The 23,273-nt window shown below is 39.1% G+C and overlaps 1 protein-coding gene across 1 annotated transcript; it reads left to right on the top strand.

Moving 5' to 3' along the window:
* Positions 1-395: 395 nt before the first annotated feature.
* LOC125169508 (NKG2-D type II integral membrane protein-like) lies at positions 396-23,273 on the top strand. Its single transcript, XM_047864899.1, has 7 exons — positions 396-505; positions 2,304-2,403; positions 2,680-2,763; positions 12,953-13,066; positions 15,436-15,581; positions 20,338-20,441; positions 23,143-23,273. Exons 2-7 carry the CDS (start codon positions 2,370-2,372, stop codon positions 23,267-23,269), a joined length of 609 nt encoding a protein of 202 aa, XP_047720855.1. The 5' UTR covers positions 396-505; positions 2,304-2,369; the 3' UTR covers positions 23,270-23,273.

Genomic DNA, 23,273 nt, shown 5'->3' with positions numbered 1-23,273 from the left:
AATATTTATTTATATATATAAATAGTAAAAATAAAGTAATTGGTAATTTACCTTCATTTTGTAAAAAAAAATCATGTCAAGTTGAATGTGGATATATATTTCCCTTTTTATTTTTATAAATTTTTACATTTATTGTTAAGCATTTCCTAACCTCATGAGATTTTGAGAATGCCTTTTTTTTATGCTTCAGGGTAACTGCTAAAGCTCAGGTTTGTACTGATCCACAGAATGTCTGCAAACTTCAGCATTTGAGGTCTCTAGGACTCCTGTCTGACACAGAGTGCAGGAGTAAAGGAGACCCTGAGGCCAGTGGAAACCATGCGGGGGAGTATCTATGGTCACATGGCCATCGGCTATCTTTCTCCTGACACGGTCTCTCTGACAGTCAGTCAAGCAAGTCAGCTAGTACCTTCTGGAGTCAGGGCAGAGGTGAAAGGCCCCCAGAGCCAGCACATCATCGTAGCTGTGATCCTGACCAAGCTCTTTTCCGGCTGTGAAATCCCAGGTACGGATGAGGTATTGCAGCCAGCGAGGTTGGGTGACCCGTGCCTGTGCTGCCACATTGTCCAGCAGAGAGGGATAAAGTAGCATTTGCTACGGGAAAGTTGTGGACAAAGTTGGGAGGGCTTTGCATTGTTGCCCCAAGAACTGACTCCTGGATCAATGTTAATCCATATTGAATGTTAACTTTATTCTGCAAATGAGGAAAGGAGTGGATCAGAATATTTCTGATGCAGAATATGATTTTTTTTTTAATCCTGAGGTGTTTTAAGGAGTATGTGATTCTTTTTTCGACAGTATAAATCTGTGATTTTCCCCCTCTTATCTCTATAGGTGCTACCTAACCGGTTAGCAATGAACTATCCAAAGGTTGAATTCTCTCTTCTTTCAGTTAAGTGTAATAAAAAAGTTTGATGCTTTGACTATAGGAGTATTTTTCTAGCAAAATAAATCCAGCTTTATATTTCCAAATTTAGTTTCTTATTATTTTGTTATACGGATAGTCAATTAAAATACAACTAAACAAAAACCAGTTAGCTAGGAATACACAACCTTAAGACAAGATATATAATTTGGCACTTTTGTAGAGGGAATATTTATTGAAAAACAAATGGCAGTGTGTATATACATCTTATCATTATTTGATGATTGTTCAAGTTTCCCAACAGTATAATGTAATTAAATGGTGAAATATTAAGATATTTTAAAAATCCAAAAACCATATCTATTGAGGAAAAACAGTTATCTGATTCTTTCTACAGTTACCAAAAATATTCTTTTGGGGAAAATGTTTTCTCCTCTTTAATCACTGTGTATTTTATTTCTAGGGGAGAGAGATTATTATGTATTTTTTGTGAAAATATTTTCTATAAGCCAAGTGTAGGTGAAGGATCATATTTTTGGATAAATATAAATAAGATATTTTTATGACATATATACTTGAACTGAGTATATATTTCCCTTTTAAATATAACATAATATTTTGACATATATTTACTTGAACTAGACTATCATTTAAAATATTTTATGCATGTTTATTTATATATATTTATAATATAAGTTTATTTTAACTAAAGAGTATCATTTACAGTCTGACATTGGGAATACTATATATATTCCTTTAAGCTCAGTTTTCCTCATCCACAAAGAGAAAAGAAATCAATCACCACGAATTACAAGTCATGCTTCCCTCATTTAATGTTACTTCCTAAACTCCCTTTCCTTGAATCTCATGATTTTCATATTTTCCTCATACTTGAAAAAGGAGTCATGATCCACTGACTCTAAAGTTCAAGGGATAATATGAATGAATGAGCGGGGTCTGACATAAGCTATGTGGCAGGCGCAGTGTTGGTCAAATTGGTGTGTGTGTGTCCTTAGTAAGAAGGGCTTACTCTATTTGGTGTCAATATAATTGCCATTTGGGCATAACACAGGCACTAAGTGATCAAACATAATTTTCAAAAGGTGATATAAGACTAGAGGTTTAGGTGAGTATGGAATATATCAATTATTAAATTTTGGCCATGAATTCAATGATTTTGAAAGAACTGAATGCTTAACATAACATGCCCATAAATGGTCATGGACCATTATTTAATTGTGTAGAATCTCTGTTGTAAGGCATTACAAAGATGAAAAAAAATTTCCCTAATATTCCCAGATACTTCCTTTAACCTGTTTATTTCAGATGATCATGCTTATCATTCATTTAGCTGTTCCTGTTACGTAATGATAAATTTTGCCATTTTAATGCCTCAGGCCACATTGCACAGGATTCGAACTGTGTTCTTTGCCTACAGTCCTCAAAAATGAGTGAGTAGAGAGCGACGTGCACGAATCTGATATCACCCTTTTCGAGGAGACAGATGGATGAAAGATGTTCAATGGATGAAAGGAGAGGTAAAGTTTTTTGTTTGCTTTCTTATTTTGTGAAAATATGATTTCAAGTAAGAAGAAGTGAAATCATGATAATTGGGTTTCTGTATATTTGACGTTATTTGTCCGGTTCTTCAGAGATCAAGGGGTATATGTAAATGTAAAATTCAAGGATATTTGTAATCACAGTAAAAAGGGATATTCATTTCCAATTCCAGAATGAATTCCATTTTGTTCCAACTCTGAGGGCTTTCCTAAGCTCAATGCTTACTATATATTTTGCTTTCTGAATCTGTACAGAATTGCCACGGCGTAAGGTTGCATTAACCCTGGGAGTTACATGTATTTTCCTCCTGCTGGCAAGCACAGGCTTAAGATATCTGCGTGAGTATCGGGCACACACATTTTTTTTTTTTTATGAACAAGGAGCAGCGTGAAAAATGAGATACCATAACTGAACTTCTGCTGAGCCTTTGTAAACTATAGAGTCCTATAGAAATGTTAGTAATCAAGATGGTGTTTATAATATCGATGACGATGATTTTGCTATTTTGCCATCACTTAGCTTTTATACCACACGAAATAGTGTATGTCATGGCTGTAATGGCACAAAATTTTGCTGAAATGTACAGTGAGGTTAACATATATATTCATCTTTATATTTTGTGAAGGAGGAAGTTTTCCATATGACCAGAGAATTGGAAAAATCTTTCTTTGAGTATTATCCTCCTTATCATACTGCAACACTGCTTAAATCACAGAGGAATATAAGGTTGATCTATTTTTATATCACTTTTTATATTTTTCATATCAATTGTTAAAAATTTATATACAATGCTTTTTAAATATCTTCTTCCTGATTTTTTAATCCTTTGGCTCATGAATTCAGCAACAATTTCGAGAATCTTTCTGGGTCAGGGCCTATATATGATAGATACTAAAGGTACAGCAATTTTAAAAAGTCAGCACTTAATGAGCTCAGTTTAAAGGGGAAGATTTGTTTTTAAATGAAACAGTTATATATTTTTTAAAGATGAGGTTTATTTATTTATTTTTGTTTATTTATTTACTTTTGAGAGAGAGAGGGAGCACGCAAATGGGGGAGGGGCAGAGAGAGATGGGGAGAGAGAAAATCCCAAGCAGGCTCCTGACCACCAGTGCAAAACCCGGTGTTGAGCTCAAACTCATCAACCGTGAGATCGTGACCTGAGCAGAAGTCATATGCTTAACTGACTGAGCCACCGAGGCACTCCTACTTATTTTTAATGTTTTATTTATTTTTGAGAGAGAGAGAGAGAGAGAGAGCATGAGCTGGGGTCGGGGGCAGAAAGAGAAGAAGGCAGAAGATCCTAAGTGGGCTCTGTGCTGACAGCAGGGAGCCTCATGAGCAGCTGGAAATCATGAACCCTAAGATCAAGACCTGAGCCGAAGTCAACAACTCAACTGACAGCCATCCAGGTGCCCTGTAAACAAAGCAGTTTTTAAAATGAAATAATATTAGTGCTGGGGTAATGGCTTCAAGATATCAGCTGAATAGAATATTTCATGCTGAGGGCCAGAAAACTTTCCTCCAGGAGATAATAATTGATATGATGTAAAGGATAGGGAGGACTTAACCAGGAAGCGTGGGGTAGAGAGACTACTTATCCAGGCATAGAAAACAAGAACCAAAGAACTGGATGCTTTAGGAGAATTAAGAAGTAGGTATAAATAGGTTTGCCTAGGTATGCACGTTTTGATAATTTTAATATCTTAAGAAATTTTAGGTTTGTTCTAAAAACAAAAGAAACCACTGAAAGGTTTTATGTGAGGGAAAAACATGACTCCTGTCCCATGAGGCGATAGGGATTTGGGAAAGGTCAGTCTCAACAGATCGGCAAGTAGGTGGAGGGAGAAGATAACAGGATGTTTCAGGAATCAGGGTTAGTTAGAATGACTGAATTAGTGTTATGAAGAAGTAATGAAGGGTAGGCACCATATATGAGAAATCTTCAATAAGAAGAATTGCTAGAATATGAGTGCGTAAGGGAGACATTTGAATCAGTGATACTATTTGACATGAGGCTTACACACCTTGGTGAATGTCTTCCAAATATTAAATATTACTAAATTTTAATTACTAAAATTAAATATTAGTAAATATTACTAAATAATACTAAATATTACAGAGAACACAAGAAGAACACTAAGTATGGTTTGATGTTTGCGTAGGTGTGCTAATAATGGTAAGGAGTGAGGTGCTTGGATATATCAGTGGAGATGACCAGAAAGAATGAGATTGGTCTGTGTCTGTTAGAGTGGGTTTTATTTTATTTTTTTATTTTTTTATTTTTTTTTAATATATGAAATTTATTGCCAAATTGGTTTCCATACAACACCCAGTGCTCATGCCAAAAGGGCACCTCAATACCCATCACCCACCCTCCCCTCCCTCCCACCCCCCATCAACCCTCAGTTTGTTCTCAGTTTTTAACAGTCTCTTATGCTTTGGCTCTCTCCCACTCTAACCTCTTTTTTTTTTTTTTTTCTTCCCCTCCCCCATGGGTTCCTGTTAAGTTTCTCAGGATCCACATAAGAGTGAAACCATATGGTATCTGTCTTTCTCTGTATGGCTTATTTCACTTAGCATCACACTCTCCAGTTCCATCCACGTTGCTACAAAAGGCCATATTTCATTTTTTCTCATTGCCACGTAGTACTCCATTGTGTATATAAACCACAATTTCTTTATCCATTCATCAGTTGATGGACATTTAAGCTCTTTCCATAATTTGGCTATTGTTGAGAGTGCTGCTATGAACATTGGGGTACAAGTGGCCCTATGCATCAGTACTCCTGTATCCCTTAGATAAATTCCTAGCAGTGGTACTGCTGGGTCATAGGGTAGGTCTATTTTTAATTTTCTGAGGAACTTCCACAATGCTTTCCAGAGCGGCTGCACCAATTTGCATTCCCACCAACAGTGCAAGAGGGTTCCCGTTTCTCCACATCCTCTCCAGCATCTATAGTCTCCTGATTTGTTCATTTTGGCCACTCTGACTGGCGTGAGGTGATACCTGAGTGTGGTTTTGATTTGTATTTCCCTGATAAGGAGAGACGCTGAACATCTTTTCATGTGCCTGTTGGCCATCTGGATGTCTTCTTTAGAGAAGTGTCTATTCATGTTTTCTGCCCATTTCTTCACTGGGTTATTTGTTTTTCGGGTGTGGAGTTTGGTGAGCTCTTTATAGATTTTAGATACTAGCCCTTTGTCCGATATGTCATTTGCAAATATCTTTTCCCATTCCGTTGGTTGCCTTTTAGTTTTGTTGGTTGTTTCCTTTGCTGTGCAGAAGCTTTTTATCTTCATAAGGTCCCAGTAATTCACTTTTGCTTTTAATTCCCTTGCCTTTGGGGATGTGTCGAGTAAGAGATTGCTACGGCTGAGGTCAGAGAGGTCTTTTCCTGCTTTCTCCTCTAAGGTTTTGATGGTTTCCTGTCTCACATTCAGGTCCTTTATCCATTTTGAGTTTATTTTTGTGAATGGTGTGAGAAAGTGGTCTAGTTTCAACCTTCTGCATGTTGCTGTCCAGTTCTCCCAGCACCATTTGTTAAAGAGGCTGTCTTTTTTCCATTGGATGTTCTTTCCTGCTTTGTCAAAGATGAGTTGGCCATACGTTTGTGGGTCTAGTTCTGGGGTTTCTATTCTATTCCATTGGTCTGTGTGTCTGTTTTTGTGCCAATACCATGCTGTCTTGATGATTACAGCTTTGTAGTAGAGGCTAAAGTCTGGGATTGTGATGCCTCCTGCTTTGGTCTTCTTCTTCAAAATTCCTTTGGCTATTTGGGGCCTTTTGTGGTTCCATATGAATTTTAGGATTGCTTGTTCTAGTTTCGAGAAGAATGCTGGTGCAATTTTGATTGGGATTGCATTGAATGTATAGATAGCTTTGGGTAGTATTGACATTTTGACAATATTTATTCTTCCAATCCATGAGCAGGGAATGTCTTTCCATTTCTTTAAATCTTCAATTACCTTCATAAGCTTTCTATAGTTTTCAGCATACAGATCCTTTACATCTTTGGTTAGATTTATTCCTAGATATTTTATGCTTCTTGGTGCAATTGTGAATGGGATCAGTTTCTTTATTTGTCTTTCTGTTGCTTCATTGTTAGTGTATAAGAATGCAACTGATTTCTGTATATTGATTTTGTATCCTGCAACTTTGCTGAATTCCTGTATCAGTTCTAGCAGACTTTTGGTGGAGTCTATTGGATTTTCCATGTATAATATCATGTCATCTGCAAAAAGCGAAAGCTTGACTTCATCTTTGCCAATTTTGATGCCTTTGATTTCCTTTTGTTGTCTGATTGCTGATTCTAGAACTTCCAGCACTATGTTAAACAACAGTGGTGAGAGTGGGCATCCCTGTCGTGTTCCTGATCTCAGGGAAAAAGCTCTCAGTTTTTCCCCGTTGAGGATGATGTTAGCTGTGGGCTTTTCATAAATGGCTTTTATGATCTTTAAGTATGTTCCTTCTATCACGACTTTCTCAAGGGTTTTTATTAAGAAATGGTGCTGAATTTTGTCAAAGGCCTTTTCTGCATCGATTGACAAGATCATATGGTTCTTCTCTTTTTTTTGTTAATGTGATGTATCACGTTGATTGATTTGCGAATGTTGAACCAGCCCTGCATCCCAGGAATGAATCCCACTTGATCATGGTGAATAATTCTTTTTATATGCTGTTGAATTTGATTTGCTAGTATCTTATTGAGAATTTTTGCATCCATATTCATCAGGGATATTGGCCTGTAGTTCTCTTTTTTTACTGGGTCTCTGTCTGGTTTAGGAATCAAAGTAATACTGGCTTCATAGAATGAGTCTGGAAGTTTTCCTTCCCTTTCTATTTCTTGGAATATCTTGAGAAGGATAGGTATTATCTCTGCTTTAAATGTCTGGTAGAACTCCCCTGGGAAGCCGTCTGGTCCTGGACTCTTATTTGTGGGGAGATTTTTGATAACCGATTCAATTTCTTCGCTGGTTATGGGTCTGTTCAAGCTTTCTATTTCCTCATGATTGAGTTTTGGAAGAGTGTGGGTGTTCAGGAATTTGTCCATTTCTTCCAGGTTGTCCAGCTTGTTGGCATATAATTTTTCATAGTATTCCCTGATAATTGTTTGTATCTCTGAGGGATTGGTTGTAATCATTCCATTTTCATTCATGATTTTATCTATTTGGGTCATCGCCCTTTTCTTTTTGAGAAGCCTGGCTAGAGGTTTGTCAATTTTGTTTATTTTTTCAAAAAACCAACTCTTGGTTTCGTTGATCTGCTCTACAGTTTTTTTAGATTCTATATTGTTTATTTCGGCTCTGATCTTTATTATTTCTCTTCTTCTGCTGGGTTTAGGCTGCCTTTGCTGTTCTGCTTCTAGTTTCTTTAGGTGTGCTGTTAGATTCTGTATTTGGGATTTTTCTTGTTTCTTGAGATAGGCCTGGATTGCAATGTATTTTCCTCTCAGGACTGCCTTCGCTGCGTCCCAAAGCGTTTGGATTGTTTTATTTTCATTTTCATTTGTTTCCATATATTTTTTAATTTCTTCTCTAATTGCCTGGTTGACCCACTCATTGTTTAGTAGGGTGTTCTTTAACCTCCATGCTTTTGGAGGTTTTCCAGACTTTTTCTGTGGTTGATTTCAAGCTTCATAGCATTGTGGTCTGAAAGTATGCATGGTATAATTTCAATTCTTGTAAACTTATGAAGGGCTGTTTTGTGACCCAGTATATGATCTATCTTGGAGAATGTTCCATGTGCACTCGAGAAGAAAGTATATTCTGTTGCTTTGGGATGCAGAGTTCTAAATATATCTGTCAAGTCCATCTGATCCAATGTATCATTCAGGGCCCTTGTTTCTTTATTGACCGTGTGTCTAGATGATCTATTTCTGTAAGTGGGGTGTTAAAGTCCCCTGCAATTACCACATTCTAATCAATAAGGTTGCTTATGTTTATGAGTAATTGTTTTATATATTTGGGGGCTCCGGTGTTCGGTGCATAGACATTTATAATTGTTAGCTCTTCCTGATGGATAGACCCTGTAACTATTATATAATGTCCTTCTTCATCTCTTGTTACAGCCTTTAATTTAAAGTCTAGTTTGTCTGATATAAGTATGGCTACTCCAGCTTTCTTTTGGCTTCCAGTAGGATGATAAATAGTTCTCCATCCCCTCACTCTCAATCTAAAGGTGTTCCTCAGGTCTAAAATGAGTCTCTTGTAGAAAGCAAATAGATGGGTCTTGTTTTTTTATCCATTCTGATACCCTATGTCTTTTGGTTGGCGCATTTAATCCATTTACATTCAGTGTTATTATAGAAAGATACGGGTTTAGAGTCATTGTGATGTCTGTATGTTTTATGCTTGTAGTGATGTCTCTGGTACTTTGTCTCACAGGATCCCCCTTAGGATCTCTTGTAGGGCTGGTTTAGTGGTGACAAATTCCTTCAGTTTTTGTTTGTTTGGGAAGACCTTTATCTCTCCTTCTATTCTAAATGACAGACTTGCTGGATAAAGGATTCTCGGCTGCATATTTTTTCTGTCTAGCACCCTGAAAATCTCGTGCCAATTCTTTCTGGCCTGCCAAGTTTCAAAAGAGAGATCAGTCATGAGTCTTATAGGTCTCCCTTTATATGTGAGGGCACGTTTACCCCTTGCTGCTTTCAGAATTTTCTCTTTATCCTTGTATTTTTCCAGTTTCACTATGATATGTCGTGCAGAAGATCGATTCAAGTTACGTCTGAAGGGAGTTCTCTGTGCCTCTTGGATTTCAATGCTTTTTTCCTTCCCCAGTTCAGGGAAGTTCTCAGCTATTATTTCTTCAAGTACACCTTCAGCACCTTTCTCTCTCTCTTCCTCCTCTGGGATACCAATTATGCGTATATTATTTCTTTTTAGTGTATCACTTAGTTCTCTAATTTTCCCCTCATACTCCTGGATTTTTTTATCTCTCTTTCTCTCAGCTTCCTCTTTTTCCATAACTTTATCTTCTAGTTCACCTATTCTCTCCTCTGCCTCTTCCATCCGAGCCGTGGTCGTTTCCATTTTGTTTTGCATTTCATTTAAAGCGTTTTTCAGCTCCTCGTGACTGTTCCTGAGTCCCTTGATCTCTGTAGCAAGAGATTCTCTGCTGTCTTGTATACTGTTTTCAAGCCCAGCGATTAATTTTATGACTAGTATTCTAAATTCACTTTCTGTTATATTATTTAAATCCTTTTTGATCAGCTCATTAGCTGTTGTTATTTCCTGGAGATTCTCCTGAGGGGAATTCTTCCGCTTGGTCATTTTGGATAGTCCCTGGTGTGGTGAGGACCTGCAGGGCACTTCCCCTGTGCTGTGGTGTATAACTGGAGTTGGTGGGTGGAGCCACAGTCAGACCTGATGTCTGCCCCCAGCCCACCGCTGGGGCCACAATCAGACTGGTGTGTGCCTTCTCTTCCCCTCTCCTAGGGGCGGGATTCACTGTGCGGTGACGTGGCCCATCTGGGCTACTTGCACACTGCCAGGCTTGTGGTGCTAGGGATCTGGCGTATTAGCTGGGGTGGGTAGGCAAGGTGCTCGGCGGCAGGGGGGCCAGGCTTAGCTCGCTTCTCCTTAGGTGATCCACTTCAGGAGGGGCCCCTCTTCCGTGGGCCTCTTGTCTGCGCTTGGGTCTGGCGACTCTGTTCTGCTAATCCTCTGGCGGTTTTCTGGGTTATTTAGGCAGGTATAGGTGGAATCTAAGTGATCAGCAGGACGCGCGGCGAGCCCAGCGTCCTCCTACGCCGCCATCTTCCCAGAATTCCTCTAGAATGGGTTTTAACAGCAGACACAGACCATCAGCACGTACACGGTGGTATTAAAAGTCTGGAGATCAAGGAAGATGCCTGGATGAAAGATACTGGAAGATATCATAGAGGAAAGCAGAAGCTGGACCATGCTCTACCTTGTGAAACCAGGGAGAGTAGATTAGGCTAGAAGAACAAGGGTGAGGTGGAGGATTCTTAGGATAAATCAACATTTGGATGGAGGTCAAAGATGAGTAAAAACAGTGAAAACCCATAATGCTTGGTTAAACAAGTAGGTGGGAGTCCAAAACATTATGCTATCATGGAGAGAAGGCAAAGATAGTCAAGGGTTCCAAATAGTACAGGAGGATCAGGTATTATAATGGCTAGAATTAAGCTTATTAAATTTGGCAAGAGAGAGGCCGAAATGATATTTTCTAGAGTAGCTCCAGTGGGATAGTGGGTATGGTCAAAGCCTGACTGTAATCGCTAAACTCATTCAAACATTAGGAAGCAGAGACAGTGAATACAGAAAAGTATTTTTTCAATTATGACTAAGTGAAACATTTATCAAGCCTTGTAAATAAGTGGATCTATACGATCTCGAACATTGTTAAAGGGAGTATAACCTGATACAAGCACTTTGTCAGTTTGGTATTATCTTCTAAAACTCAACATGATTCAGTTGTTGAATCTCACCCTAAGTGTATTCTCACCCTAAGTGTATATCCAACGGATGTACTTGCACATACACAGAAATGAACATCTACAGAACAGTTTGTAGCAGTGCCATTCACAACATCGAACATCTCACAACTACTCAAAAGATCATTAATGGGAGAGTAAATGAGATCTCTGCAATTGATTTACCAATGGAATTTAGGTGACAGTCAAAACAACGACAATGGGGGGTGCCTGGGTGGCTCAGTCGGTTAAGCGTCTGACTTCGGCTCAGGTCATGATCTCGCGGTTCGTGAGTTTAAGCCCCGTGTCAGGCTCTGTGCTGATGGCTCAGAGCCTGGAGCCTGCCTCTGATTCTGTGTCTCCCTCTCTCTCTGACCCTCTCCCATTCATGCTCTGTCTCTCTCTGTCTCAAAAATAAATAAACGTTAAAAAAAATTAAAAAAAATATTCACAAAACAACGACAATGGTATCCAACAATATGCATGAATTTTAGCAAGAGCATATGAAATGGAAAAAAAAGGCAAGAGCACAAACATGTGTGTATGTCCTGATACTTTTTATCAGCTGAAATAGTTAAAAATGAATCAATACATAAAGAAGGAATAACACTGTATGTAAAATGTGTGAAGGGAGTAATTGAAATGTCCGTTAGTTACAGCATGTGAGAAAAGTAGGGAGATGAGATGAAATGACTATAAAGTAAATAAATGTAATGGTGAAGGTTCTGGCTACAATTTGGGGTAGCTAACAACTTGCTAACTAAGGAAGAAAAACCAGTTCTGAGAGTAATGTGGTAAGTGTCTCATGAATGGAGGAATGTGAATAATCTTATGCTAACACCCAATCTAACAGTAAAGAACTCTGTTACAAAAAATATGAAAAAGAAAGGACAGGAATTTTGCGGGAAAGCTGACTTGAAATGATCATATGCAAGAGAAGGGAACCATGAGAAGGAAACTGTGGAGGGTTCAAGAGAGAAATTGACAGTACTAGATCAAGATCACCAAAGATTCGATATGGGATGAAATCCAGAGCAAGGGTGAGAGTTTCACACTTGTTCAATGCGAAGCACATTTTTTTCTGGGGTAGAGTGAGAGATACCTGTGTATCTATAGGAGGAGGTGCAGGAAGGTGAGGAGAAGGTATCCTTGCTGGTGACTGTTTCCATGCAAAGGAGCAGGTGACGCCATGTTCTGAGAGGAAGGGGCAAGGAGGTGCACCAGATAATTTAGACTAAGTATAAATACTTGAAATAGCTGTTGAATTGAGAAAAGAGTGTGACTCAGGAACTATACTGAGTAATATTGAGTGGTGAAATGGTGAAGAAAACCGTAAGCGTTGGCCAGCATTAGTTAGTATGTGTACAGTTTTGTGATATTTTATCATTTGAGTTGCAGAAACTTGTGTTCCAAAATTGGCCATTTCTGTATATTTAAAATTTTTGTTTTTACTTTTCAAGGAGGCCCCACACCCAACCCCCATGACCCTGAGATCAAGAGTGGCTTGCTCTATGGACTGAGCCAGCCAGGAGCCCCAGTGAAGTTGACTATTTTTAGAGGCGCATAAATACCATGTTGCAATCTTCTTAGAGGTCCTGCCAAAATTAGTTCTATACCATGTGTCCTTGGATAGACAAAAAGGAAAGGACAAGGGAATTGGTTAGTCACAAGAAATGGTAGTATTTAGGTACTTGAGGTCTTAATCTCTCTCTTTCTCTCTTTTTTTTTTTTTTGAATGTCTTTATTTTTGAGAGAGAGATAGAGAGAACACAGGAGAGTGGGGGTGGGCAGAAGGAGAGGGGGGGCAAGAGGATCCAAAGAAGGCTTCGGGCTGTCAGCACAGAGCCTGACGCGGGGCTCGAACTCATGGATCGTGAGATCATGACCTGAGCCGAAGTTGGACACTTAACCGACTGAGCCACCCAGGCGCCCCATTGACACTTCAACATATTTTAACCTAACATTTTCTCTGATTGTACTTTCGTTTAATCAGCAACATTCACTATGCCATTTAGAATTAGAGTGATTATAATAAAGTGATCTATTACAAGCATTCAAGACCTTAATTTTATAATATGAATTGAAGTTTTTCATAGGTATTCTGGTGCCACCAGGCAAGATATGAAAAAAACAGAAGAAAAAAATGCTTCCTTAGCAGAAGTTGGAGATCACTCAATTCACTGTAATCAATTCAGTACAGGTATGTACTGAATAATTACACTAGTAGTTTACAGATTTTTTTCCATGGAATGACCCCATATGTCAAAATGATCCCATTTTGATATATATCTTTAAAACTTTACATTGAACTTAGGTTCTTTAATTTTGCTGACCTTTTTAAAAAATCAAATCCATTTTCTTTATTATAGCTAATTGAACTGTTGCCTTTCACGAAGTCATTTTGATTTGATTGAGTGATTTATGCCTGTGATGAATTTTCTCCAATATAGATCCCTTGGAATTAATACCATTCTCTTATATTCACTTTGGTGGATTTCTTCTGAAGGGAGAACTGCTTCGTATTGGAGCAGTGTATCTGTAGTTGGGAAGTCATGATTTCTCAGTGTAATCCGAGCAATGGTCTGAGGTCTGAGACATGATCTCTGGCTCCACAGTTTGGCCAAAAGCTATTCCCAACACACTTTTGGGATACAGGAAAACCACCTATTTTTTCATCATTCAGTGTGAAGTAAGGAAGAAATACAGGGAAAGGAAAGGTCTCTAAGTTGTCTCGTGGTTGAGGATCATGTGGCTTTTGTTTCAAGATAAAGACCATGACGCATTCCTTTTTTTTTTGTTTTCTTTTTTCTTTTATTTAAATCCAAGCTAGTTAACATACAGTGTAGTAATGGTTTCAGGAACAGAATTTAGTGATTCATCATGTACATATGTAACACCCAGTGCACATCCTAAGTGCCCTCCTTAATGCCATTCACCAATTTAGCCCATCTCCCCACCCAAACCCCTCCAGTGATCCTCAGTTTGTTCTCTGCATTGAAATATCTCTTATGGTTTGCCTCCCTCTCTGTTTTTATCTTATTTTTCTTCTCTTCCCGTATGTTCATCTGTTGTGTTTCTTAAATTCCACATTGAGTGAAATCATATACTTGCCTTTGATTGACTTATTTTGCTTAGCATAATACACTCTAGTTCCATCCACATTGCTGCAAATAGCAAGATTTAATTCTTTTTGATGGCTAATATTTCATTATATATATGTGTGTGTATATCTATCTATCTATACACACACACACACACACACACACATATATATATATATATACATATATATATATATATATGTATATATATATATATACACACCACATCTTTATCCATTCATCGATGGACATTTGGTCCATTTCCACAATTTGGCTATTGTTGATAGTGCTGCTATAAACATTGGGTGCACATTCCCCTTCAGCATTTTTGTTTCCTTCGGATAAACACCTAGTAGTGCAGTTGCTGGGTCATAAGGTAGTCCTATTTTTAATTTTTTTGAGGAACCTCCATACTGTTCTCCAGTGGCTGCCCCAGTGTGCATTCCCACCAGCAGTGCAAAAGGGTTCCCCTTTTTCCACATTATTGCCAACATCTGTTGTTGCCTGAATTGCTCATTTTAACCATTCTGACAGGTGTGAGGTGGTATTTCATTGTGGTTTTGATTTGTATTTCCCTGATGATGAGTGATGTGGAGCATCTTTTCATGTGACTGTCAGTCATCTGATGTCTTCTTTGGAAAAGTGTGTGTTCACATCTTTTGTCCATTTCTTCACTGGATTATTTGTTTTTTTGGGTGTTGAGTTTGATAAGTTCTTTATAGACTTTGGCTACTAGCCCTTTATCTGATATGTCATTTGCCAATATCTTCTCCCATTCTGTCGGTTGCCTTTTCGTTTTGTGGATGCTTTCCTTCACTGTGCAGAATCTTTTTACCTTGATGAGGTCCCAATAGTGCATTTTTGCTTTTATTTCCCTTGCTTCTGGAGACATGTCTAGTAAGAAGTTTCTATGGCCGAAGTCAGAGAGGTTGTTGCCTGTTTTCTCCTCGAGGATTTTGATGGTTTCCTGTCTTACACATCTCATCCATTTGAGTTCATTTTTATGTATGGTGTCAAAAAGTGGGCCAGGTTCATTCTGCATGTCGCTGTCCAGTTTTCCCAACACCATTTGCTGATGAGACTGTCTTTTGCCACTGTAGTTTCTATGCCTGCTTTGTCCAAGATGAGTTGGTCATACATTTGTGGGTCCATTTCTGGGTTCTCTGTTCTGTTCCATTGATCTATGTGTCTGTTTTTGTGTCAGTACCGTAATGTTTGATGAAAACAACTTTGTAATACAGCATGAAGTCTGGAATTATGATGCCTCCAGCTTTGGTTTTCTGTTTAAATATTCCTTTGACTATTATGGGTCTTTTCAGGTTCTATACAAATGTTAGGATTGTTTGTTCTCTCTCTGTGAAGAATGTTGGTGTTATTTTGATAGGGATTGCATTGAATATGTAGATTGCTTTGGGTAGTATCGGCATTTTAACAATATTGTTTTCTAACCCATGATTATGGAATGAAGACAATGACACATTTCAAGGAAAATGGTACTGTTGTCGAAAAAGCTGTTACCACTTTTCAAAAGAAGAGGAAACTTGGGAGAGGAGCAAGGTGGCATGCCAAGATCTGCAGTCTAGTCTCGTGAAGATTGATACTAAAGAGGAGCAAGTACGTCTACTCTACTAAACCTGAGTAAATGCTTTCTGGGAAATTTGTATGTCTTGAGCTAGGATAATTGTGATAATTGCCTCCAGTATAATTTGGCCACTTTGTTTGGAAGCACTTGTTAACTGGTGCAGATGTCTCTGCCGAGGAGGAGACAGAGACCTGGTGTAACAGAGACCTGGAAGAACCATCGTTTTCAGCCAGGGAAATGGTGACGTGAGATGTTTTTCAGTCTTTTTAGTCTAGGTGTCACATCTTCCCTTTTTAGTATACATCAGAGAGTTCAGTATTTAGCTTCTCAGAGCTCATACAGGGCGAAAGAAAAAGCAGCCTGAAGGAGACAATTTCGTATTGTACTCGGTTCTGTTCCTTCATCAGTATTTGGGACTGATCACACTTTTTTTTTTAAGCTTATTTATTTTGAGTGAGACACGGTGTGAGTGGGGGAGGGGCAGAGAGCGAGAATCCCAAGCAGGCTGTCAGCATCGGTGCAGAGCCCAAGGGGCTCAAACTCATGAGTGTGAGATTATAACCTGAGCTGAAGTCGGCTTAACTGATTGAGCCACCCAGGAGCCTCAGGACTGATCACACTTCTTAAACTTTTTTTAATGTTTATTTATTTTTAAGAGGGGGGAGAGGGGCAGAGACAGGGACACACAGAGCTTGAAGCAGGCTCCAGGCTCTGCGCTGTCAGCACAGAGCCAGACGCGGGCTCGAACTCACAAAGTGAGAGAACATGACCTGAGCTGAAGTTGGACGCTAACCGATTGAACCACCCAGGCACAGCAAGATGAGACTTTTAAGGCAAGATGAGACTCATTTTCATAGCCATGAGAAAAAAGGATGAAAAATAAAGAGATTGAATGTAGTTGCAATGATTGTTTAAAAACGTATTTTTTTGGGGGGGTGGGATGCCTGGATGGCTCAGTTGGTTAAGTGGCCAACTTTGGCTCAGGTCTTGATCCCACAGTTCATGAGTTCAAGCCTCTCATCGGGCTCTGTGCTGACAGCTTGGAGCCTGGAGCCTGCTTCAAATTCTGTGTCTCCCTCTCTCTCTGTTCCTCCTCCACTCACACTCTTTCTCTTTCCCTCAAAAATGAATACAAGCTAAAAAAATTTAAAAAATGTACTTTTCTTTTACTTATAATCCAGAATGACAGAGGAAACATCTCTTTTCTAGAAGAGAAAAATTTAGATCACATTGCTATTCCTTATGTAGTTTGGGAATATAAAGTCAATCGAATGGATTTTGATGATTTCCTTCTAATGATTCCATTTAGGCACTGATTCCAGTTACACTAATTATTCATAGCAATATTATTTCTATTAGTATCTTGTGAAGGATAAGTTAAAAACCCTATGTTAAAGAAAAGACAACACTCAGGAGTGCCTGGCTGCCTCAGTTGGTAGGATATTTGACTCTTGATCTTCGGGTTGTGAGTTCAAGCCCCACGTCTAGGCCTTACTTAAACAAACAAACAGGGGCGCCTGGGGGGCGCAGTCGGTTAAGCGTCCGACTTCAGCCAGGTCACGATCTCGCGGTCCGGGAGTTCGAGCCCGGCGTCAGGCTCTGGGCTGATGGCTCGGAGCCTGGAGCCTGTTTCCGATTCTGTGTCTCCCTCTCTCTCTGCCCCTCCTCCGTTCATGCTCTGTCTCTCTCTGTCCCAAAAATAAATAAACGTTGAAAAAGAAAAATTAAAAAACAAACAAACAAACAAAACAAAACAAACAAAAAAACTTCTATATTTTCTTATTTATAAAACCCTTATTAAAATAATAATATGAATGAATACCTTTTATTTTTTTTTTTAATTTTTTTTTTCAACATTTATTTATTTTTGGGACAGAGAGAGACAGAGCATGAACGGGGGAGGGGCAGAGAGAGAGGGAGACACAGAATTGGAAGCAGGCTCCAGGCCCTGAGCCATCAGCCCAGAGCCCGAAGCGGGGCTCGAACTCACGGACCGCGAGATCGTGACCTGGCTGAAGTCGGACGCTTAACCGACTGCGCCACCCAGGCGCCCCATGAATGAATACCTTTTAACTGTTGGAAACCATTGAGTTAGATAACAGCATATGGATTCAAACAAATTAAAAAAATCCAGCTACAGCTTATAAGTACCTTGATTAATTTAAACCTCAATTGTTCTCTATCAATTCCTAAATGATCTGAGATTTTTCACTCAGAAATTAACTTATTTATTACCCGTATTTCCCTTGTAATTTCCAATCCAGTTTTCTCCAGTTTTAGTCCTGCCACTGAAGTTTCTGGACTTCAGAGTTTCACTGTTTTATTTTTGAAGGAGAGAGAGAGATAGAGTGTAAGCGAGGAAGGGTCAGAGAGAGAGACAGACACAGAATCTGAAGCAGGCTCTGGGCTCTAAGCTGTCAGCACAGAGCCCAACGCGGGGCTTTAACTCATGGACCGTGAGATCATGACCTGAGCCAAAGTTGAAGGCTTAACCGACTGAGCCACCCAGGCGCCCCTGGACTTCAGAGTTTCACTGAAACTTCTTCTTATACCTGTTCTCCTTGCATTGCCATGAACTAATCTACAGCCTTTGAAATTTATTGAGACTTTTGCCGTTGATCAGAGCAAAATCTAAGTTTCATAGTCTATTACCTCATTGTGATAGCCTGGCTTTCAGTGTCTGAACTGGACTGCTGATATACTATACAGACCTGTGAGAGACTTTGCTGTAGAACGGCATTACTCTTACACTGATAGCTTAGGATTTCCTGTGTTTTGCTGCTTTGTAAAGCCTAAGAGTGTGATGAAAACAGTGGCTTAAATCCATGGATACTGAAAACTGAGATTGCGTTTGATACATTTCTGTGTACCCCTAAGATATAGCAAAATTATGTGAGTAAAAGAATCAAAGAATATTTAGTTTTAGTGTTTCTTCAGAGACCTAGAAATGATAAAGCATGTATTTGTCATGTTTATATAATACCCATCCATTTTCCTTAGGCATTTAAACATACAGTATTAAAATTTTTTCTTACACAGTTACAGTGAAAAAAAAATTGGTGTGTGTGTGCATGCATGTGTGTGTGTGTGTGTGTGTGTGTGTGTGTTTGAGAGAAGGAGAAAGAGGGAGGATGATTAGATTACATTCATTTTAGGAAAGAACATTAATTTGTTGCTTCACATTTGCATCCATAGGAAACATTTGAAGGAAATAAAATACGTCAATTGGAATAATGATTACAAATAACTTACAGTATTTTTATGTTAAAGATATTTTAGAGACTGCATACATTATCCAGTCCACAAAATCTTAAAAGAGATAGGGATTCCCACTGTATAGATAAGAAAACGTTCAAAGAAGTTTTATTTGCTTAAGGGCACAAAGCAAATAAGTGGGAAATGCTGTGTTAACATGTAGGTATAGTTTCTTCATTTTTCACTGCCATATAATATTCCACAGTGTGGATATACTTCATCCATTCTCTAGATGATGGGAATTTGGGTTGTTTCCACCTTTTGTTGTTATGAATATTCCTTCATTAAACATGCTTAGGCATGCTTCTGTGAAAAATTGTTTTGTGTGTGCTCACTTCTATTTATCATATCATCCTAGGAGTGGAATCACTGGGCAATGTTTGTAACAGTTTAATTTTATACAATAGTTCCAAATTATTTTTCAATATGATTTGAGCAACAGCTTAAAAGATATGTTTGATCTCTATCATCACACAAACTTGGTGTTAATTTTAATTTCTGCCACTTGAATAGTTGTAAGATATATCCTTGTGGAATTGAATTGCGTTTTTAAAATGTTTACTTATTTTGAGAGAGAGAAAGAGAAAGAGAGAGCTTAAGAGAGGGTCAGAGAGAGAAAGAGAGAGAGAGAATCTCAAGCAGGCTGTGCACTGTCAGCGCAGAGCCTGATGTGGGGCTCGATCTCAAAAATCATGAGACTATGACCTAAGCTGAAATCAAGAGCCAGATGCTTAACCAGCTGAGCCACTCAGGTGCTCTGATATGCACTTTTCTGATCTCTAGTGAGCTTGGTACCTTTCTATACATATGGCTATATTCCTTATTTACTTGAACAACTTTTTTTAAGTTTATTTTTGAGAGACACAGAGTTTGAGTGGGGAAGGGGCAGACACACACACACACACACACACACACACACACAGAATTCAAAGCAAACTCCAGGCTCTGAGCTGTCAGAACAGAGCCCAAGGTGGGGCTTGAACTCAGGAACCAGGAGATCATGACCTGAGCCGAAGTTGGACACAACCAACTGAGATGATGCCTTATTTATTTGAAATATGTTCTCATTTTTTTGTCCATTTTTTCTTATTGGATAATTTTGTTTTCTTGTTGATTTCTAGAAACATGTATTTGTTCTTTAAATTATTGCAGATATCTCCATATTTGAAGCTTGTATTATACAATCTCTAAGGTGTCTTAGAGAAGAGAAGAAGAAGATGTCTTATGAAGAGAAGTTCCAGGTTTAGTGCAGTCATACTTACCTATCTACTTCATCATACATGGAGATATTTTTAAAGTTCATTGTCTCCCTTTCTGTATATCTTTCATCCAGTCACCAAGAATTGAGTGATTCCTTCACTGAAGCATTTCCATTTCAATGTCTTCTCTGCCCCATGGAGAAATTAGCCCGCCTCCTTCACTTATCATAGTGGCATTTGGAGATCTAAATGCTCAGTATTTTAGGAGTCCTCTGTGGGTAAGGCATTTTCATTGATGTTGTGAATAATCCTAATTATTCTGGTTTACACACAGATCTTCATTCAATCAAAAATAACATACAATTATTGGATTGGATTAAAGGTAGGACCCAAGAATCCCCGAAAGTGGCTGGATGGCTCAATCGTATCTCAGAGTCTGTAAGTTTTTATTTCACCATCTTCCTGCCCTCCTTCCTGCTTAGTAACTGATTGGTAGATTATTGGTGAACAAGAGGAACAGATCCTTGGGGACTTAGGGAATATCTTTAATTCCATTTGATCTCGCTTCTTAGATAGGCAACTGAATGCAAATCTGAGACCTCAGTAGACCCAAAGAGCATGATTTATTCCATGTTCTTTAATGGAGGGTCCTTCCAAACACAGTAAAATGATATTTTGCTTTTGTATCTTTCTCTTGTATGTTCTACAGTACTAGCAGGTACACATGTACGGTTGCAGGAAATGTTAAAAATACAACAAGGAAAGAAAAGTTGTATTTATAAAGCCAGTTCTCTCTGGCAGTGACATCTGTACCTGTTTTCTTGGTATCATTCAAGAACAACAACCAAAAAAAGAGCTTATCCCAATAAGTCATCTAATAATGTTGCACTCTAACGTGGTCATTAAAATCTTCAATGGTATTATTTAGCAGAAGTCCACATAATTTCTGGAAGCTCTGTCTCATTAGTAAATCACATAGATTTGTTGGTTGATGTCCAGGAAATGAGTTCAGAAAATGTAGAAAAGCGATCTGTTTTAACTGAATCTAAGTAGCAGGGGGACACCGTGAGAAACAGGCTATTTGACATGCTGTTTATCGATGGCCCACGATGTGCGAGGCACCCTTCTAGCCGCTGAAGCTATAGTGGTGAATGAAACACGCTACAGTGTCCCGCCCTTATGGATATTACATTCCAGTGCAAACATCATAGTGCTCTAGGTGATGAGTGATGACAATCCCAATATGCCAAGTAAATTACATGGCACATTAGAGGATGATAAAAGCTACATGGTGGTGTGAGGTCTTACTTTTAGCTCTATCACAAGATATCTTTTGTCTACGAAATTAAGAGGAAGAGATTTCACTGCTTTAAATGCGGTGGTCAGAGACAGACTCCTTGAGAACCGATGTTTGTACAGTATCTGTTTTTATTTTTTATTTTTATTTTTGAGAGAGAGGGAGCGTGCATAAGTGAGCAGGGGAGGGGCAGACAAAGAGGGGAGCAATAATCCCAAGTCAACTCCACACTGCCAGTGCAGAGCCCAACACAGGGCTCAAACTCACAAACCATGAAATCATGACCTGAGCCAAAACTAAGAGTCAGATGCGTAACCCACTGAGCCACCCAGGCACCCCTGTGTTGTTTAGTATCTTGAATGAGCAGGGCATGTGGATTAGCTGATACAAATGCATCCCAGCAGTAACAACAGCTGTGGTCAAGACTCAGAGGTAGGAGTGTCCTTAGCATTCCTGAGGAAATAGCAAGAGGGCCTGGGATGCTGGAGCAAGGGGAACGAGGTGGGAGAGAAGTAGGTCAGAGAGGGAATGACGGTGAGAGCATGTGGGGATCAGAAAAATATAAGACCTTGGATTGGTTCATGAGGGTCATGAGAAGCTATTAGAGGGTTTTAAGCGGAGGAGGGACAAAAGCTGGCTCCTGCTTTGGAGACGCACTCTGGACAGTCTGTTGAGCTGAGATGGCCAAGTGGCCAGATTCTACACTTGTTCCACAGATGTGTGCAAGACGGACAAGTCAGGGATGGTGTCAAGGTTTTTGGTCCAAGAGTGGTAAGAATGACGTTCCCATTAACGTTAATAGGGCATATTTGGAATTCAGTTTTAGACACAATGGTAGTAAAACTGTTTAAGCATTTAGCTATGTATGGGGGTGTCGTATGGGCCTTGTGATAGATGATCATGCCGATCAGGTGAGAGGTCTGTGCCTGGGATGCAAATGTTGTGTGCAACAGTGTATATAGACAGTATGACAAGTGCGAGGCTGGGATGATTCTCAGGAACCTAAGGTCTGAGCCCTCGGACACCCTCATGTTTAAGGTCATGTTAAGATAAGGGGACAAGAGGATAACCAGAAAACATCACCGAGAAAAGTGCTTCAAGAGACAGAAGGAAACCCATGAAGGGGCAGTGAGGCCAATGGAACCCCGTACAAAGAAGTTCTACTGAAACAACAGCTGAATGTAAAAAGTTGGGGACACCTCCATTTTATTTCTTGAAATGGTTACTTCCCATCAGATTCCTGAGGATTTGGGTGAAAATTAAAACTAAGAAATGTTTTTATCTGGACAGTGTAGCCCAGCCTTCACATTTAAAATCCAGGTACCTTAGGCTCATGGCCCAATTTCACCGAAGTCTAATGCTTCGTTTGTTGTGGAAGACATTAGGCTCAGTGGAGAAAAAGTGCACTCTATTTTAAGTGCAAATCAGCACCTTTTTTGCTCAAAGTGAGGCTAGCAGTGGAGATGCTTGCTCTGGGCACATCAATCTGAATTATAGACACTTAGAAATATGTTTATATGTAATTGCAGTGTGTCACTTAATAAACATTCTTTATTTGATCACTTCCCAGACATGTCAGGGGTCTTAGGAGCATATTTCAAGTGTATATGTATAACTCCCTCTACCTCGCAGTCTACACTACCCTTTGTACTTCTTCACTAGTTCCAATGGTCCATTGGTAACATTTCATTAGGTGTAGATACAATTACGCTTCCTGATCTTAACGCTCTATGTCCCTCTCAACATTTGTAAGGCCATAAAAATAAGTGCACATATGTTTCAATTTGTGATAAATTTTGCCTGAGAAATGTCTTTCTAAAATAAATTTATTTTCTGGTGCAGGAATTTAGAACACCGTGGACCGACTGTAAAATGTGCATGCCTCAAGCCATCAATTATTTTTACTACTAATTGTAGCAGACTCTATCATTACATTTGTGAAAAGGAGTTCTCTGGCCCTGATAATTAAAAGA

Source organism: Prionailurus viverrinus, chromosome B4 (genome assembly GCF_022837055.1).
Source record: "Prionailurus viverrinus isolate Anna chromosome B4, UM_Priviv_1.0, whole genome shotgun sequence".
NCBI classification, from domain to species: domain Eukaryota; kingdom Metazoa; phylum Chordata; class Mammalia; order Carnivora; family Felidae; genus Prionailurus; species Prionailurus viverrinus.
The sequence above is the reverse complement of the archived record's forward strand: the minus strand, read 5'-3'. Positions and strand labels throughout refer to the sequence as shown.